Genomic DNA, 11865 nt, shown 5'->3' with positions numbered 1-11865 from the left:
TCAGGATTTGGCTCTTCGAAAGGAAGTTTTTTTCATCCCCGTGCCGACGCCATTGCGAAAAGACCTTTTCACAAACACCTTCTCCAAAACTGGCTTTAGAGAGACCAGCCGTCCGCTCCTGTCCCTCCCGGCTGGGCAGCCGCTCAGCAGGGTGAGGAGGTGGTCCAGCGTCCCCAGCACCTGGCAACACAGGGGGGCGGGGGGAGAACACAGCCTGAGAGCGGAAGGTTATTTTAATGCAACAACTGTCAAGTCCTCACGGCAATAAGTCCAACAGACCCGACGCTTTCAAGGAGAAAAGTTTTCTAAAATGTAACATGTGTACTATCTCAATGCAACCTGCTCTTCGGAGCGACCCCCCCAAATTTTGTCCGACTTCAGTGCCCCTCGTGTGACCCTGCTATCGAGTATCTGCTTCCTCCACCGAGTGCAGTAATCTTGTCACTATCTCTTTACAGGGAGTCTTTCAAGTGGCACTAATGAGTCCTGGGGACAGTTTTTAAATCTCACTAAGAAAAACTGCCCCAGACAACCGCACGTCAGGTTTCAGTTGGAGCTGATTTCCTTCTGCGCCTGGTCCGAGGCCGTGGGTCTCCCCGAGAAGCCTTGCTACCTACAAGCCAACACCTCTGCCTTTTCACTTCAGTTCAGTTCTTTGTCTGTGGCACAAAAAGTAGCATAGGGGGCACTTAGTCACAAAAGACGGCTGGAATCTGAACCCAAACTGCCATGGAGGGGCTGCAGTTCAGTCCCATCCTCTGTAGATGAGGAGCGCAGGTTCAAGGGCGAAGGGTTAGGGTTAGGCAAGTCCCCGAGGCGGGCATGACCTGAAATTGGGTACGAATATTCAACACTCACCACATGTCCCCTCCCTCGTGGTGTGAGGGGGAGCAAACCCTGACCAGGGACACCCACCAATTTTAGGAGGAGCGGGAGAAAGGTGCATTGGTGACCTTTGTGGGACACATCCGTCCTCAGAGACAATGACCTTTGAATGAGGAAATTAAATGGCTTGTAGGCGGACAGGGATCGAACCCAGGCCTCGGACCGCAAGCTGAGTTTCCCACCTCGATGGGAGTCCACAGGAGGAAAGAGGGGGGACGCTTTTATCTTACCTAAACTCACAACACAATAAAAATACACATTTTCTTTTCCTGGTGCAGGAAAACAGGCTGGGTTTTGGGTGACTTTGGAAGCTGCGACGTGGCCAGAGTGTCTAAAATACTCGCTGGCTCTCCTTGCCCATGTTGGGGTGCAGGGCTGTGGGGGCGCTTGCCGAAGGCCCCCCGCAGTCAGAACTCCCGGGAAAGTCATTTCTACTCGCTTCTGGGGGAAAAGATGGGCTTTTTTTGGGGGGGAGGTGTTGAGTTTTGAAACTCTGGGAATCAGAGTTTCAAAAATATCGATCATGGAAAAACCGATCAAAAGCTCTGATCAGAACACCAACCATGTGTTTTTTCCCTGGTTAACAGAGGAAATCGAAGCATGTCGTAAGTCTGTCTACTTCAATTCCCAGCATGGAATAAATACATTGCCCAAAAGGGGCCTGTGAGTCATTTCAGGAAAAGAAGTGTTACTGCTCTTCCAGAAATACTCATGACACCACCATCATGTTGCCAAAGAAGTGTATCGGTCCAGGCTCAGACAGCCTGGGAACCCCCCTAAAAAGAGACCGGTGCCCTTGGCAGGTCACCAGAGGGGCCCTGCCTGAGCGGAGTCGAGGACGGAAGGCTGCGGCTCGCTCGCCTGGGGGACAGACCGTGTGCGGCTCACCGTGGACATCACCAAAGCCTGCGAGCACCCCCGCTGCCTGCGTCACCGCTCGCCCTACCTGGTCTGGGTGCACCACGGCCGCATGATGGGGTCAGACCGAGAAGGACATCGTCACAGGCGAAAACAGAAAGAAAAGGTAGTGACGGAAGGGACATCTCATTTATGGACAAGGAGTGCTCCGGAGCACAGCAAACGGAAGGACCTTCTTAATTAGAAAATAACACTGCACACAGCCGCCCTCATCCCACAGAAATGCCACGGGCAGACCTTCAGGGAAAGAACAGACCATCGTTCGGAAGACACTGCAGAAAAGGTGCCAGTTTACAGATGGCGACTCATCGCCTCCATCATGTGGTGTCACAGGATCAGTGACTAAACGAGGGGTGGGTGCCGACAGGAGAGAAACAGGAAGAAGGACTCTGGGTTAAGCCAACACAAAATAGGAAAATGGCAGAGGCGGGGACTGGTGAGAACACCAACCGTGTCGGCAGTGATGTCGTCACGTTCGGACACACACTCACTGTTTCCCGTGTAGGTGGCACCTGGCTCTCCTCAAAGCACATTCACGAATTACATCGATTTCAGAGACTCCAGGGTGCCAGGTTACGTTGTAGTGAGGCACAGAAAACACACTGTGAAATCGTAAATGAAGTATTGACGTGAAAGAACGGCATGCACGTTCTGGATGTCTCGAACAGCTCCGTGAATATAATCTGGAGCTCAGTCAGTGTTCTTGAGGAAACACACACATTTCTATTCTAGGAGGTATTGTGTTGAGATCCGGCATTTTATCCACATCTGAGCAAGTCACCATTGTCGCAAAATTAAGAGATTCACTGTTTTTGAAAAATATCCATTGTATTTTTCAATTGGATTATCGGGTGGCCTTGGTTAACACAATTATACAGGCTCAGCTGTTTGGTTCTGTAACACATCACCTGTGCATTGTTTCAGTGATACATGTGCACGGAGTGAATCCATGGTCATGGGCGAGCAGCTCACATGCTACACTGAAAGGAACATTTTCCTGTGCAGTGACCAACTTCTAAATAATCCCAAACAAACTGTATGAATATGAATATGTCAGTATTACCTATTGTCATATAAATGCTTATTTTTTTTTACTAATTACGTGACTCTCCTTGTACTTTTCTTCACTGAAAGCTCGAACAGTAAAGACAATACTTTTCTGTCACATGCCCCTTGAAATCATCTTCAACTTACATACTACACAGCTCCAGGCACCTACTTAAGTACCAAAAATAGAGGCGAAACTCTTACCTTAGGAGACGCGGCCGGGTAACACCAGAACACGTGCAGTGTAGAAACCGACAGAACTAGAATAAGACTGAATTTTAATGAGCTGCAAAGTCAGGAGAAGAACATCTCAGATTAGTGCCCTCCGGGCGAGTATCAGCATTAGAAAAACATGCACAAATTCAACATTTTTCTTTGTGGAAAAACGCAGTCTTTTACCTAATCATTTTGGACGTCGCCAAACCTCCGCAGACCAGTGGTTTTATTGGCAAATTCCTCACAGTCCCTGTCAGATCCTGTTTGGGTGACCCTTTTATACCAGCAAAGCTCAGGAGTAAAAATGTCACGCCGGCCCGTCATACGCGACTAATTGGTCTGGCTGTGGCCTTTCGTTCCTGTTCAGTTCGCAAAGGACAGTCAAACACGGACGCTGACATTTAGCCACCAACGGTGGACTTCACTTAAAGTTTGCCATGAAAAAGTGTCCTTCAAAAACGCTGTCTTCTAAATGGCATCATCGTGACCCCGGTGGCTGGGGGTCTCAAAAGGAAGCAAAAGTTAGTTTCACTTCGAGTTGCAACACTTCCGAGGACGATGTTACTCCTCCGACTGCCCCAGCCACCCAGTTTCGGAGAGGAACACAAAGGAACCCGAAGGAGAACAGAGAGCGTGTATTTGAAGAACCACGCCTGCCCATTACTTATATTTTCTACCGTGGATTTTCCTCCTTGCAGCAGGGGTGTCCAACCACACGTGGCCTGGGATGGCTAGAAATTCGGCCCAACACACAATTATAAATTTACTTAAAACCTTTTTCCCCCTTGGTGGTTGTGTATTGGACGTGTGACCCATGACAACTCTTCTTCTTCCGGTGTGGCCCAGAGACCCCAAAAGGTTGGACACACCTGCGAGGACCTCCGAGGTTGAAGCAGGGAAACAAACTCCACTGCCCTTTGCCACTGGTCATTGAAATCAAGGAAGGGCCCTGTCCCCGCCCCTTTCCAGGTGCGTCCCCCAAGTCCCAGAGTCCTGGGAGCACCCACCTGCCAGAGCCACCTTCTCCCATCCAGGGTATGGGAGGGAGCTCTCTGCCAGCCCCGGCCGCCCTTCCCTCCCTTGGGCGCCCCCTGGTGCCTGAGGGCGAAGGGCACTGCGAGGCTTATGCTGCAGGAAAGGATCGGGGAGCTGCCTTCTGCCTGGAGCGCGGGTGTGTCCGAGATGGGGCCACATCTTTCTAGTGCAAAGTGACCAAGGAAAGCCGGTGCCTCCTCCAGTGAGCGCCCCATGTCTGTGAGGTTTCCTGGCTGCCTCCCTGCCTTTGGGAACTGCCCCTCCGGACGGTTCCCATGCAGCTGTCAATCATTTAGTCACAGACCACCGACCACCAGGAAAGGCAGGTGACCCGGACCCTCAAGGGAACCCAGAATTAGCACCAAGTAGGGAGCAGGGGCATGTGACCCATCCCTTTGGGAACACGATCTGAAGTGATATGACAGTGGGGATGTGAAGAGCTATGACAAGCACCGAGGAACCGAACACACGCACTTAGGTCCGGTCTCTCCTTAGGCCCCAAAGAAACAGGCGCATGTGCACGAAAGGCTGGCAGCGAGGACGGCAGCACCCGGGTTGGGTGCAGCGAGGAGCGACTGGCTACGCAGACCCGAGAAAGGTGCCGGTGTAAGCGAGAGTTGGGCAGCAGGCCCGCCGCACACCCCGGGGAGTCAGTCATTTTCGGGTAGGATGCCGGGGGCCTACCAAAGGAGGGCCGGTTGGAAGTTCAAGAATCAGTTCCATCCCCCCCCCCCCACGTCCACAGGACGTCTGCTCTGGCCGAGGCCGTAGGTTATTCTCAGAAGAGGGCCAAGTAGAGGGTCTCCTGGTGGAGGGAACGAGGCCGTAGCATCTGGGTTTCCCTTCGGAAATCAAAGTGCATCGAGGATTTCCCTCAGTGCTGAGCCCGAGATGGCTTCCTGGGCTCAACTGCCAGCCCACGGCTGGATGCGTCTTCACCCTCAGGACAGGGAAACCCAAGACCCTTCTCTGGGGAATCTCAGCCGGCTCAGGGCTCCCCGCTGGAGACGGCGCAGCTGAGTGCAGTTCACTCAAGTCTGGAGCCGGCGGCACCCGACACACACACACAGAAATCACAGGCTCCCCAGTCCCCACTCTGACGCCAAACGACAACTCGGAAATGCCACGGGAATGAGGGAGGGGGCTTACGGAGTCAGAGACCACCAAGAACGAAGGGAAAGGGACGGGAGGCTACGGAACAGTATTTTATCATAAACACAGAGACCAAACAAAAAGGAGAAAAGGCCTTTGGAGGGAAACAGGAGAAAATACAAGAGACGAAAACTTAAAAAAAAATACCCAGTATTCTCCAAGGAAGAGGAGAAGATATTATATCTGTAAAGTGAGTAAAGAATGCTATCTGAAGGGTGGCATTTAGAAGCTGGAAGGAGCTCATGGGAATCAGAACTATAAAAAGCTCAGAAGAGTAACTGAAATACAGGGTTAAATAAATGCCCCAGAAGAGAAACAAAAACTAGGATGAACAATTAAGGCAATGAAAGAACAGTACCCATCCAGCAGCTCTACCATGTAAATAATGGGAATTCTAGAAAAGAAAAAAAAATTGCAAGGGACGGAAACATCAATGCGAAAAAAAAATGTATCCAAAAAGTCTGAGAGCATTTCCCATGACAGAAGGTTGCAGTTTTCTGGAAGGAAAGGGCTCATCAGGTGTCTAGCAGCATGAATACATTTGACCCACCCCAAGATACAACATTATAAACTCCCAACCAATTGTACCCATTTTCCTGATTACCTATAAAGACTTAGAAGTCGGAATACTTTGGATTTCTCAAAAATAACTCTGGCAGCTTAGCAGACAACGAAAAATGCCTTCAAAATTCTGGATCAAAAATGACATCCAATCTAGAATTTATCCCCAACCAGACCACCTACCGAGTGGAAGATTATAATAAACCTGTTCAGTTATGCAGGATCTCAAAACTGTGCTTCCCACAATCCTTTTCCCAGAAAGCACTCCGGGATGCGTTCCAGCAGAATGAGAATATGAACCTGGAAGGAGGGGACCTCGAGATGCACGTGACAAGGGACAAATGCAAAGGCCAGGGAGGAGGTTCCTCCGAGGGGAGGCCAGGAGAGACCCCCAGGGAGACCTGCAGACCAGGCCTAAAGGGCAACAAGCCCAGGTCACACCTGTCAGGAGAACCTGGGAGACATGTCTGCAAGGAGGTGAAAACCATAGCGTACCTGGGTGTCTTGAGAGAAGTAGGCAGCCAGAGAATTTGGCATTGAGTTCGCGATAAGTCCACAGAAAATTAAGCAAAAATAAAAAAAATAGAGACACATATTTGATTTAATAAAAACAAACATATAAGAATCAAAAGTAATCACAGTTAACTATCAGACTCAGTTGGGAGTATCCTTTGCGGTTGTAATAACATAATTATTGATTCGTGATCTTACCACAGGATAATTTAATGATACTGGAGTTGGGAAGGGCATGCTTCTATAGTGGGGTGAGTTATCTAACATGTATAGAGAATTCTGAAAAAATGCATCATGTTATTTAGAGATCAATAGAAAAATAATCAGCTAAAAGTCTTGAAAGTGATAATTCTGGGAGAGGAAATTAAACAAGAGACAGAAACTGCTATTTTCATAAAAATGCCCATAGAATTATTCCATTCTTTACATGGGGTGTGTTGCTCACTGTGATAAAGCAGGACTTTAAAAGGTACCACTGCAGACGGGGTCCACCCATACACGCTGAAGAGCATCTTTATTGCCGCACAGAGAAAGCCTGCCTGGCTCGGAGGCCCCCGCCAGGAGCCAGGTCCGAGAGGAGGAGGGGGCAGGGACAGACGGAGGGACAGGGCACCTGACATCTGATCATCATAGCTTCGAGCTTTTTGGTCCAACCATGCTTGACACCAATTTCCCTCCTGACACCCCAATTACATGAGCCAAACACCCTTTTATACAAAACCTGCCATTTCAACTGAAAATGCTTGACTAACATACCCTAGGCCAGATACGAGACAGTAAAGGCCAGCCTTTACCGGGTTGTGGGCCAGTCTCTGAAGTCTTTACGACTTGCCCAGGTCACACGGCTTGTGTGGAGACAGAGCCAGACCTCGACCCCTGGTCTGGGTGACTTCAGAGGCCACATGGGGAACCAGGGTGTCCCATTAACGTGCTCACAGGCCCAGACGTGGCTTGTCTGCTCGGCTCCAGCACAGGCAACGCTCATGAAACCCGAGCTCCTTCATCCCCACAACACACACACTCACCCGCACCCTTGAAGTTTAATTCTGTCTGTGTCTACAACAAGACGCGTTGTGACTCTGGGTGCCTGTTCCCCCATCCCATCACTGGAACATTCTCAGATGCCATCGTCCCTCCGCTGCTTCCAGGGGACCTAAGGGAGATGGCCGGCCACCCGCTGCTCCCCCACTTGCCCAGGGCAGGACTGCCGTCCAGGACGCCCAGGCCGGTGTATTGGAGCTTATCAAGCACAGGGCCCAGGCTGCAGGTGGGCAGAGCCGGACATTGGGCTGGGTCCTTGGATGGCCTGAGGCAGGGCCAAAGCGCCAGCACCCGGCTCGCTGCCCACACGGTTGAGGGGGCCTGACTCCCACGAGCTGGAAGCGGAGCCTGTGTTACTTCACCAGGGTCTGGGTCAGGCTGTGCCAGCTCAGCGGCACGATCACCAGGTTGCATCATCCTCGACCTGAGAGTGTCCGGTGTGAGGGCTGTTTTCCTGTCAGCCAGGGTTTGATGGTGTGGGGGCAGAGTGATACCGAGCTCCGATGCTGGAGCCTGTGCGGTGGCTCTGGGGCACCTGGTGGAGGGGACAGCGATCTGCAGTCAGGAAGGCACCTCTGAAGGAGTCCGCCCTCCACCGGCTCATGGGGTCCTGCCCGGGACTGGGCCGCCTCGCCGTGCCTGGAGTGTGGTGTCTGTGACAGCTTATTTATGGCGCAATCAGAACGTGCAAAGACCCTCTGCCAACTGTTAAAGGGCAAGTGAGCCTCCCACGCAGTCTCGGACTGTGACGGCCCGTTCTCATCGGAAGTCACCCTCCTCCTGGTCACAGTGTGACGGTCGTGGAGTCACCCGAGCCCTTCCCTGCACATCCTCAGGACTCCAAGCGGAAGCTGGCGTGGGAAGGGACAAACCCTCCCTGACTTTTGTTTCTCATTGCTCAGCCCTGAGGCTGAGAGACACTTTCTGAATCACGCTTCAGAAGTTCAAGTACATCATGTGTGACAGATTTTGGACGGAAAAGATCAAAGTGGGCCTCTTCTCTGCTAATTTCCAGAGCTTCCTCGTATAACACCAGGCACCTTCCCCTAAGTGCCCACTTTACTGCTGCTGGTTTAGCTCCTCGCTGAAACAAGACTTGGAACTGTGTTAAATGAGCTTAAGAAAACAGGTGACAAGCTGGGAAAGGTTATCAGTTCAGTGTAATTGAGAATGTTGGTGTTTTTCAAAAAATCCTACACTTGGCTCCATTGTTCCTAATTATGACACACATTCAGCCCTGCGGCTTTCAGCATAAAAGCAAAAATCAATTTAATTTTATTGCTTCTTAATTCATACAACTGTTATCCTCTGAAACCATAATTAAAATGCAGAACGTGGCTAAGTGCATTTCCTGGTTTATAGACTAGAGCAGGAGAAATAAAGCCTCGGGCAGGGTTTAGGGTCACGCATTGGAGTCGATCTTTGCTCCTGTTTGTGGTCACTCCTCAAAGGCTCGGGTGTCCTGGATGCGTTCACCACGGGCCCAGGGTCCGAGATCCAGGTTCTGTGGGAAGAGAAGGCAAAGCAAGTCTGGGAGGTGACGGCGGCAGGTGAAAAGCGAGGGCGGTCTCCTGGGCTGCTCCGCGGCACGAGTCCTCGTGGTCGGTGCTGCTGGCATTTTGGGTGAAAGTTCTCGTTTGTTGGGAGCTGCCATCGGCCCTGGGGGTGGCTGAGTGGCATCCCTGGCCTCTGGAGAGCAGGCACACCCCCCCAGCCCCCCGAGGTGAAAGCTGAAAATGTCTCTAGACGCCCCCAAATGTCCCCTGGGATTGGGACCTATCGCCCTCAGCTGATGACCACCGTTCTGGAGGTGAACAAGCTTTATTCCCTCTCTCTCTCTCTCTCATAGATTCCTACCATTGGCTCACACACGCATTTTCGTTTGTATCAGAAAAGATGCCTGGCTGTTTTTGTGAAGAAGAGCCCAGGTGTGTTCCTCCCCCACTTCAAGCTGGCACCTGCACCGAGACCCCTCCTCTCCGAGTCACCGCAGCTCTTCCCCAGTGTCAGGTCGCCTTCCTGACACGCTTCCCGCTCTCACTGTCCCGACGCCACTCTCCACGGTCCCTCCACCACCTTCCCTGGCCCCCCCTTTCCTGGGGATGCACCACGTGGCCGCATCTTCCCTGGCCCTCCTTCCCGTCTGCAGATCTCCCGGAAGAACCTCACGGGGTCCGGAGGCTCGCCGCTGATGCCCCGCTTTGTGCCCCTTCTCTGGTACCTCCTGGGGGCTGCACTTACACAGCCACACCCTGCAATGCTGAGAGGGCACAGCTGAGGGGGAGGCGGAGAGAGGATGGGGGACCGGGCACAGGAGGGAACTGGGGCCCTGTGCGTGGGGGGTGCGGCAACGCCCAGAGACCAAGTGGAGATGGAAGTCTGATGGTCAGGAAGGCGGGGCCGGAGTACCAGACGCCTCCTCTTCCCTCCGTGCCTTTCTCTTCCCCAGCACCCCCTGGCCCCCATGCCAGGAGTCTGGACTAGGAGACCGGGGACAAGAGGGGGACATGTACCGGTGCTGTGCAGAGACTGCACACAAATGGCATCCTTCCACCACCCCCCCAAACCCCTTGTGCTTCTCATGAGCAGGTGTGGACCGTAGGCCTGGGTCACCCTCCCCACGCTCTGGCCAGAGCACAACCCCACTCCGCTGTGCCCGAGGAAGACTACAGTCTGCGAAGAGATGTCCCCAGCACCCGGGCCAGCCCTGCGGCTGCTTCCTGCTCCCCTCTGCCCCCTCTGGAGGCCACTTCCCAGACAACCACTGAGTATCTTCAGGAGGAAAACAGCTTTGAGGAACCGGAACAGCCCGTCCCACCGGCCCCCATCGTGGGACTGGGTGGGGCTCCCATCCTTGGCAGGGCCCTGCCTGGGCCCCGCAGCTTAAAGGCTCCGTGGGAACAAGATTCCCAGCCCCTTAGGGCTGCTGGATTTGCCTGGAAAGGTTCCCGCAGGCAGCCCTCCAGGACTTGTCAATCAGGGAATCATGTGTCCCAGAAGGGCCTGCAGATGCTGTGCTCCCTTTTAACCTCTCTCGTCGTCCCCCCGGGGTGTAGGCAGCCCATCCAGAGATCCCACCAGCCAGCGTTTATGGGCCCCACTGGTATCTGCCAACTCCGAACCCATCTACACTTTACAGCCTTTCATTAGGGTTGTATTCATGGACAAATAAATCCAAGGCACGTAAAACTTTATCTACTGGAGGCTTCCGTCTGGCCTCCAAAATGCTCCTGCTCTCCAAGCGAAGCTAATTTGGTGGCATTGCCTCTGGGAGGGAGAGAGCTTTCTGACGTTCACATGCCCGAGTGAGGGGAAGACAAGCTTCTAACGGAAACTCCTGCTCTTTTGTGCATTTTCAAAATCATCAAAAAACTGTATTATTTAGAATTCTAAAGCTATCAATGCATATTAAGTATATTTAACTTTCTTGCCAAAGGGAACATTAGGCTGATTGTTCGTGTCCGCAGATGGTTTACAGCCCGTGGGCCGCCGCCGCGGCGACTCCTTGCATATTTAGGCTGATGGTTTACGTCTGGTCGCCTGTGAGCGGTTCAAAGGCGTCCAGCGAACATGCTCGTCACACAATGTGCATCAGGCGTGACGGTCCTGAACTCACGGTGGAAGGAGGCCGAGCTCCACGGAAGCCCATCGTTTGTCCTTATCTTGTTGGATGTGTGGGCGGGAAGCACTTGTAAGGCAGGTCCGGTGCTGGCCAGAGCAGAGCGTCGGCAGAGCAGAGCGGTGAACGCCTGGGCGTTAGGGGTGTGGGCGCGAGGCCGGGAGGGCGCGAGGGAGGGAGGGCGGGGAGGGCCAGCGTGTGGCCGCCTCGGAGGACAAGCGGCCGGCGGGCAGCGGGGCCTGGGGAGGAGAGGCGCTCAGGCCCAGGTGCCAGGGCGGCTAGGGGTGGGGTGCCAACAGGAGCCTTGCTCTCTGTCCTTTCCTTTTCAGTTGTCACCCTGAGCCACAGGGCCTCTCTGCACGGCCGTCACCTGCTTCCTTCGGGATGCGGAGAGAACGTGACAGCGCGGGGGGAGTTGGAATGGCTCCAGGGGGCTCCAGGTGGAGTGGCAGGAACAGCCGTGTGTGTTGGGTCTTGTTGGGACTCCACGTTCATTTTTCTTCAAAGTACACGGAGGCATGTGACCCTTGAAACGGCTGTCAGCGCGGGGCTGCGTGGTTGCGTTTTACTGACGGGGCGGCTGAGCTGGGCGAGGCTCACGGGCAGCAGCCGTCACCTGTCCACACTCTTGCCCAGACCTGCACCAGGACTCTGGGGGGTGGGGTGGGGGCCTGGAAATAAGTTAAACTTGAGGGCAGTGCTCACACCCCGGCTCTGAGACTTCTCCTGTCCTGCTCCGTTCCGAAGCACCTGGGAACCCCACAGTGGCTGGTAGGGAAGCTGTTCCTGTTTTCACTACAGCAGGCAATGAAAACAGCCACCAGGACTTGGCGTACTTTTTCAGATTTATGGGTGAGTCTTCAAGAACGGGAAGGGTG

At 53.2% G+C, this 11865-nt stretch overlaps 1 protein-coding gene across 1 annotated transcript; it reads right to left on the bottom strand.

Annotated features, from left to right (window-relative positions):
• NPS (neuropeptide S) lies at window positions 1-3141 on the bottom strand (the record flags this gene model as incomplete). Its single annotated transcript, XM_053668671.1, has 2 exons — window positions 1-180; window positions 3055-3141. Coding segments are annotated over 2 exons (267 nt in total), but the record flags the coding sequence as incomplete, so codon positions are not given.
• Window positions 3142-11865: the final 8724 nt, after the last annotated feature.

The sequence above is a fragment of the Artibeus jamaicensis genome, unplaced genomic scaffold (assembly GCF_021234435.1).
Source record: "Artibeus jamaicensis isolate MK-2021 breed Jamaican fruit bat unplaced genomic scaffold, CSHL_Jam_final contig_490, whole genome shotgun sequence".
In the NCBI taxonomy this organism is placed as follows: domain Eukaryota; kingdom Metazoa; phylum Chordata; class Mammalia; order Chiroptera; family Phyllostomidae; genus Artibeus; species Artibeus jamaicensis.
This window is presented reverse-complemented; position numbering and strand designations above follow the sequence as displayed.